This window comes from Protobothrops mucrosquamatus, unplaced genomic scaffold (assembly GCF_001527695.2).
Source record: "Protobothrops mucrosquamatus isolate PMUCROS unplaced genomic scaffold, P.Mucros_1.0 scaffold1779, whole genome shotgun sequence".
Taxonomy (NCBI): Eukaryota; Metazoa; Chordata; class Lepidosauria; order Squamata; family Viperidae; genus Protobothrops; species Protobothrops mucrosquamatus.
Genome location: NW_015387917.1, coordinates 36447 through 44339, shown reverse-complemented (window position 1 = coordinate 44339; position 7893 = coordinate 36447). Strand labels below are relative to the sequence as shown.

General features: G+C 38.6%; 1 protein-coding gene across 1 annotated transcript; it reads right to left on the bottom strand.

The window, feature by feature from the left end:
• Positions 1-12: 12 nt before the first annotated feature.
• On the bottom strand, positions 13-5272 carry LOC107293938 (protein NKG7). Its single transcript, XM_015823128.1, has 5 exons — positions 5192-5272; positions 3060-3277; positions 2811-2963; positions 931-1044; positions 13-466 (listed from the first exon to the last, which is right to left on the bottom strand). Exons 2-5 carry the CDS (start codon positions 3226-3228, stop codon positions 426-428), a joined length of 477 nt encoding a protein of 158 aa, XP_015678614.1. The 5' UTR covers positions 3229-3277; positions 5192-5272; the 3' UTR covers positions 13-425.
• Between the last annotated feature and the right edge of the window lie 2621 nt (positions 5273-7893).

Below are 7893 nucleotides of genomic sequence, written 5' to 3'. Positions count from 1 at the left end.
TGAGGCCTCTTGGGGGTTTATCTGTACTCTCTGGGTCACCTGAATAGGCCAAATGGGTGTGGACCCTCAGAGCACAGATCAATCAAAAAGCACCTTTGGTTTCCTGGAACAGGAAAGAAGGGAGAAGAGTAGAATTCCTGCTTCCTGGGACCTGCTTGCAGAAGTCTCCCAAAGTTCTTAACATTTGCAAATCCGAATGACCTTCAGAAAGAAACAATCTGAATATTTTTGAGAAAAATGGGACAGGGAGGGGCTGGGAACGTACGGCTGTTTTTCTAAAGTTAAACTAATTCTTCTGCCTTCATCCTTCATCTTATAAATTTGTTGCAGGGCAAATAATTCTGATTGGACATTCTCTGTGCCTCCAGGTTATCAGTGCAGCTTCACTGCTCATCTCCAAAGGCAGCACCATATTTCTCCTATGCTTATGTTGCTGTATTCGTATGCAATCTATAAAGAAGAGAACCTGTCCAAAGACAAAAAAATAACAGATTAGCCACACAGCAGATGAAGTAGATTTTTTTTTAAAAAAAACTCAAGAATCTATGGAGCTTTGAACTCAACCTCATCTCTTTATTCATCTCCTTATGGCCAAGCTCTAATCCTCAAAAGTCAATGTTCCAGAATAGATCCATTGCTCTTAATTGCATGCAATCTTTATGTTAGGTACATCAGGTAACCTAGTGTCTTCTAAATGTCCTGAACTTCAACTATTTTTGGTCCCAAGAAAGCAAGGAGTTGGATAAGCTGTAATAAAGAATATCTGGATGTTTGTATGTTTAGATGTTCGCTGATTACTCTCCTTCGAAGGAAATGCACTTAGTTTCCAACCCAAAATGAAACAAATTTCACTGTTGTTAAAATATACAGAATGCATACAGATGTACCTTTAAAAAAAATCTCACCAGAGTATCCAGAAAAGATCCTTACCAGTTAGAAGGTACAATGGAAAAGAGGTCCAGCCTAAGCCGAAAGACCATCCATATAGGCTGGTGGGACCAAACTGTCCTGTGAAAACGGACATGGCAATCATGACGCAGAAGCCTGGAAATCAAGGAAGAGGTAGAGGTAGAAACATTTCCTTCAGAAGTATGGAAGACACCAATGGGCTTTTCTGCTCTCAATATAAAGAAGGCGGCAACCTCTTGGGGTGCTTATTGCATTGAGATAGTCCAAGTATTTCATATTTGCTCCAAACTCAGAAAGTGGCATAGAGAAGAATGGGTTAATTTCTTTTTCCTTGAAGACATTTTGCTTCTCATCCAAGGAAAGAACTCTATGTAGCTTCTTGCATGAGAAGAGAAAAATCTTCAAGGAAAAACAAAGCCCAGTTGCCTTTTGAAAAGCATCTTATGTTAATTTGCCGATTTTGTTTGCTCGGTTTCACATTTTTCCATTTATACATAGCAATAGCACTTAGACTTATATACCTCTTCAAGGGGCTTTACAGCCCTCTCTAAGTGGTTTACAGAGTCAGCATTTTTCCCCCAGCAATCTGGCTAGTCATTTTACCAACCTCAGAAGGATGGAAGGCTGGCTCAACCTTGAGCCGGTGAGAATCGAACTGACAAACTGCTGGCAGATGGCAGTCAGCAGAAGTAGCTGCAGTACTGCACTGCACCACCAGGGCTCGCTTCTAACACTGAACTGCCTCCTTTCCTGAAACAAAAGGCTCTTCTCACAGTCACTCATGCTTTAGCCATCTCTTCTCTGGGATAGTGTATATAGTGCCACACTTGAAGACACCCTTGAAAGATGCACTGGGAACTAAAGTTAGTCCATAAAGTGGCTGCACAAGTAATTATGAATCCACTTCAGTTTGTCCACCTGACACCACCACTTCAAGAGCTGCAATGGTTGCCAGTTGGTTTCTGAGTGGAACTCAAGGTGTTGGTTTCCATCTATAAAGCCTTTCCTTATTTGGTCCCTGGCTGTTTATGGGACTGTCTTTGTCCCATTGTCCCTGTCCATCCTGCAAAGTCTGACAAGGTGGATGTCGCTCATCTCCCGTCAACTAAACAATGCCTTCTTGGGAGATACTGGAGCCATGCCTTTTCTGCCCTTGGAAATGCCCACTAGGGCTGTAAAACACGTGAAGCAGTATATTAGTCATAAGTGCTATTCCTATTTGAAGCTTCCTCAGGAAACATGAACTAAAATCAATTTCAAAAGCAGGCAGAATGTAGAATTAGGAATGACATTATGGGTGGGGTCTTCTTTGAAATAACGTGATAAAGAGGAAGTATCAAATAGCAATTTCCTTACATGTGATAAAGTTGGCAATAGATGCAATCCAGCTCTTGAAGTTATTGCCAAGTCTGCATTACTAAAATGACAGTATGGGTGGGGTTGTTTTTTTTAAATAATTTGATAAAGAGGAAGTTTCAAATAGCATTAGCACTTGTACTTACATACCACTTCACAGTGCTTTACAGCCCTCTCTAAGCAGTTTACAGAATCAGCATTTTGCCCCCAACAATCTGGGTCCTCATTTTACTGATCTCAGAAGAATGGAAGGCTGAGTCAATTGGCCTGAAATATTGCATTCTAACCACTATGCTACCATAGTTCCTATAATAGTATATTACTATACTATACTATACTATACTATACTATACTATACTATACTATACTATACTATACTATACTATACTATACTATACTATACTATACTATACTATACTATACTATACTATACTATACTATACTATACTATACTATACTATACTATACTATAAATAGTAGTGATAGTACTTAATTAAGTCACGCAAAAAACACATCTGGGGAAAGACTCTTGCAAAGATGCTTACCTGCCATAAAGCTGCCAATATATGCGATCCAGCCCGTGGAGATACTGCTATTGCCAAGACTGCAGTTTTTATTCAGGGTGCAAAGCCCAACGAGAGAGGCAGCTCCAGCGATCATCCCCAGAAACATAAAGGTTCGGGTGGCATGAAAAGAGGCTGTCGGGAGCCAATGCAGACACAAGGTAAGAATTCAAGATGGAGGTTCTTGTGCATTTCACAGGCTAGTGATGCATTTGGAATACTGAATCTTACCTGATACTAACTCCACACCTAGTGAGTTACATATTCGGTGGTTACAAATTTTCCATAGACCAAAATGTTCGCTGGAATCCACTATCCAATAGTCTGAACTCAAAGCAGTGAGCAAGCACAGAAGGCTGATGAAGCAAAAGAACGAAGCACCAAAATGCAGGGCATTCATTGTACCGAATGTCTCTGGTCTGTCACTGGCCAAGAGGTCTGGGATGGAACTGGAGGACAACATTAAGTTTAGGTTATTGATGTTCATTACTTTGATCATTTATAGTTACGCATCTTGATTACTTTGTATGCTAAGAATTTGGGGGTGATTTTAGTGCCATGATAAACTCCCTGGGAAAACTGAGAGTGCTTGACCCCAGTATACACTTTCAAATATATATCTGAATAGAGAGCCTTACCAGAAAGAAGAATCCAGGTTCCATGATTAAATGTGTCCAGTTTCTTCCACAAAACATTTCTCTTTATGCTGTCAAAAACTATAAAGGTGGCACACAATTTCCTGCCAATGGGTGCGTATTTCACAATATACCATAGAATAAAACAATTGTCTCCCAGGGAGCATCCCAATCTGAACTGAGCCTGTCCTTCCACCAAGAGATATTTCCACCCACATTCAGTCCTATATTTTCCTCAAATGAAGCTTTGCATACATTTTCGCAAATCAGAAAGGAATTCCAAGCAACAACAGCGGGAGTGCCTTCAAATGGTTTCTTGAGAGATGAGATTCAGATCTATTAATGGTTTTACCTACTATCACTAATAATTTATTCAGGTCATTTGGTCATTTGATTTGGCAAGATTTGGCAAGCAAATTTAAAGTTGCTGAGAGTTCTCATCAAAGATTCTTCAATGAAATTGATAAGTGGTACTTTGTCATCAGAACAATATTATAGCATGTCTTTGGCATTATCTAGATTCCCACTGCTATGCTTATGCATTAAAATGGCAGTGCCAGAACGAAATAAACAATGAAATGACTTCCAACCTGAAACCTGCATATCAAAAAGATTATAAAGAATAAATATAAAAGATTACAATCCCTGGATTACAAACATTGCTTGAGCTGCAATTTTAAGAACTATTCAGAGACAGAAAAAAATAATCAACTATGAGGGACTTGTGACATGCAGAGACATTTTGAATACTGATGGGAAATTACAAACTAAACAAGAATTGGAAGAAAAGGGTATTGAGCTATCATGGTGGTCATACTTACAAATACAAATGAGATACAAAAAAGATGCCAAAACATATGGCTTTTACAATGATCAAACAGTTTTTGACCAGATTCTATTGTCAACAGATGAAAAATTGATTAAAAAAATCTATAAATTTTTGTTAAACCTGAAGGTGGAAGATGAACAAGTTAAAGAAACAATGATAACTTGGGCAAACTTTTTGGACACAATGTAGAATTAGAAAAATGGCAAAAGTTGTGGGAAAGAAACTATAAAATAATAAGGGCAACTACTTATAAAGAAAATCTATATAAAATGATTTATAGATGGCATTTACCACCAGCAAGATTAGTAAATATGTTTAAAAACATGTCTATTAACTGTTGGAAATGTAGGCAAAAGCCAGGCATGTATTACCATCTTTGGTGGACATGCCCTAAAGCAAAAATATTTTGGTCAAAAAGACACATGTAGTTACAGAAAATGTTAAGAAAACATGTAGATTTTAAGCCAGAACTATTTCTTTTAGGTATAATTACAGAGAACTATGAAAAAATGTATATATTTAATATTACATGTACTAACAGCAGTGAGAATTACATTTGCACAGCATTGGAAAAAGGAAGAAACACCATCGGAAGAAGATATAATTAGAAAAAGTTTGGATTGTGCGGAAATGGATAGGCTTACATTGAAAATGAAAGGGAAAGAAGATACAGAGAATTTTCAAAAATGGGATAACTTTTATAAATGGCTAGAAAAGTGAATAGAGAGTAGAAATGGAAATTGTATTACCACTAATGTTAAATATGTGAACCCAGACAACACATTGTTTATTAAGCACTAAAGATTTGTAACCATACAAATTCAATAAAATATCTATAAAAAAAGAATATAATTTGCCAACTCTTAAATGGTTAAAGAGATAAAGAAATACTAACTCACAGTTTAGAATTTGTTTCTTGGTGTTCTTGCTGGTGATAACTCTCAAGAATGCTTGGGCTCCACTCCCAGTTGCTACATGTTAACACATAAGTATCACTTCTTTTAACCCCATAGTCTCCCCACCCACATAAGATTCATTTCCTGATCACTTTCTTGTGTGGTTCCAATTTTAATATATGTGCTGCCGAAGGAAAAATTTGACTTCCTCAACCCTTCGCTTTCTGAGATCTTAAAATGATTTCAGCATATCAGCAGTGCAACAGCCACAGCAGTTTGAGCCATTAAACCATTTTAAATCATTTGAACCATTACACTAATAATCTAGAAATACATGTAACGCCGCTGCTGCGCGAGCTGCACTGGCTGCCGGTGGCCTTCCGGGTGCGCTTCAAGGTGCTGGTTCTCATCTTTAAAGCGCTCCATGGCATCGGACCTGGATATCTCCGAGACCGCCTTCTGCCGCAGGTTACCTCCCATCGGCCGGTACGCTCCCACAGAGTGGGTCTCCTCAGGGTGCCGTCAGCCAGACAGTGCCGGCTGGCNCATGGCTTTTTCAACAAGCGGGTCTGGCCTAGGGATTTTTTAGCGGGGTTTTTTAAGGGTATTTTAAGGATAATTTTAATAATCGGCCTTCTTAAATATTTCTTTTTAATTCGGCTTTTAATATAGATGTCATTGTATTTGTATTGTGGTTTTTATGAGGCTGTTAGCCGCCCTGAGTCCCATGAGGAGAAGGGCGGGGAACAAATTAAATTATTATTATTATTATTATTATTATTTTATTTATTTGTTAAGTTTGTACGGGTAGACCTTAACCTATGACCACAATTGAAAGCAGAATGTCTGTTCCTAAGCAAGGCAGCTGCTGAGTGAGTTATGCCCAATTTTATAACTTTTTGCCACGGTTGTTAGGTGAATCATACAGTTGTTAACTGACTCCAGCTCCCCCCATGGACTTCCCTTGTTGGAAGTCAACTGGGAAGATCACAAATGGTGATCACGTGAATCTGGGATGCTGCAATCATCAGCAGTTCATGCCAGTTGCCAAGCACCCAAATTTTGACCACCTCTTTGGCTACCATAACGATTGTAAGGGCAAGGACCAGTCATAAGTCACTTTTTTCAGTGCCACTGTAACTCTGAACAGTCATTAAAAGAATGGCTGTAAGTTGAGGACTGCATGCATGTCTTTCAGTTCACTCAAAAAAACTCATTAAGAAGACCCTTCAATTCATTCTGAATCATTTTGTGTAGCTTTATGTTGTTAGTTAGGTTTTCATTTTAGATTGTTCTGTATTTAGGAGTGGATGCTTGTATTTCTCTGTCTTCTTTTCTTTTTCACTTCTAGCTATTACTGAAAAAGTGGTGACATCACAGCTAGAAAATAAAGCCAAGCTAGAGAGAAATTCCTCCTTTCCTAGACATGGACATGCTAGATATCTTCTGATTGACCAAGACCCAAACATCCCACTGAGTTGATAATTCTGCTCTCTGCAAGTAAAGGCTAGGTGGTAATGTGCTTCCTTCCTAGAGCTGAGAGAAAATGAATGGCCCCAGATCGCACAGCTGACGTTTTGCTTAAGGTCAGACTAGAACTCACATATCTCCTGGCTTCTAGTCTGATGGTTTAAGCACTACACCAAACTGGCTCTCCCTCCTTATATTTTATTGTAAATCATGAGCGGCATTCAGCTGGTCCTACGTATTTTGCTCTGTGATCAAACAAAATTTTCTTTCTATCCATTTCCTTCTCCTTATTTATCTAAATATTGGCTATTGGATATATTTTATATTTAACAGCCCTTATTAATGATTATTGCAGTTTTAGCTGAGTTTATTATCAGAGGCTTAAATTCTGTGTTGGACTCACTAAGTTACAAATAGGTCCCTACTGAAACTCACTACAAATCAACAATTACTTAGTTCCCACTAATTTCAGTGGCGCTGAGGGGCAGCTAACTTAGTTGGCATCCAACTCCAACCAAATTTCCCTTCTCCATTGAAATTCTCATGAAACACAGCAAATATTTTTGCCTTTTTATTTCTAGGAAATCAAAATTTAAAGGTGTGATATGGAACAGGGGGAAATCTCAGATGCAGGAAAGGTGATCTGGGGGTTTATTCAGAGAATTTCCATTCTCCAACCTTGATCACCAGTAGAAGAAGGAAGGAAGGCATCCCATTTCTTTTGGCAGAATGAAAATTAATTTTCTTTTTTCTTTTCCCTTTGGCAGAATGGAAATCAACTTTCCTGAAACAGTCTATAGAGATTTGGTCATGATTGTCCCAAAGATGCTTTTTCAAAACTGGACTTTGTTTCTCCTTGAAGGCATTTCACTTCTCATCCAAGAGGTGACTGACTGAATGGTGGATTTATATTCCTTGCAGTCATCTGGTTGTTAATACTCTTTCTGAAAGTCGTTGAGGCCTCTTGGAGGTTTATCTGTACTCTCTGGGTCACCTGAATAGGGCAAATGGGTGTGGACCCTCAGAGCACAGATACTGTAAATCAAAAACCACCTTTGGTTTCCTGGAACAGGAAAGAAGGGAGAAGAGTAGAATTCCTGCTTCCTGGGACCTGCTTGCAGAAGTCTCCCAAAATTGAAACATAGCCTCCTACTAGGAGTGAGGTCACAGTTACAATATTTCCTGTACCTCATTTGAAAATATACTAAGTATGTCCTATGAACTTTTCTGTCTGT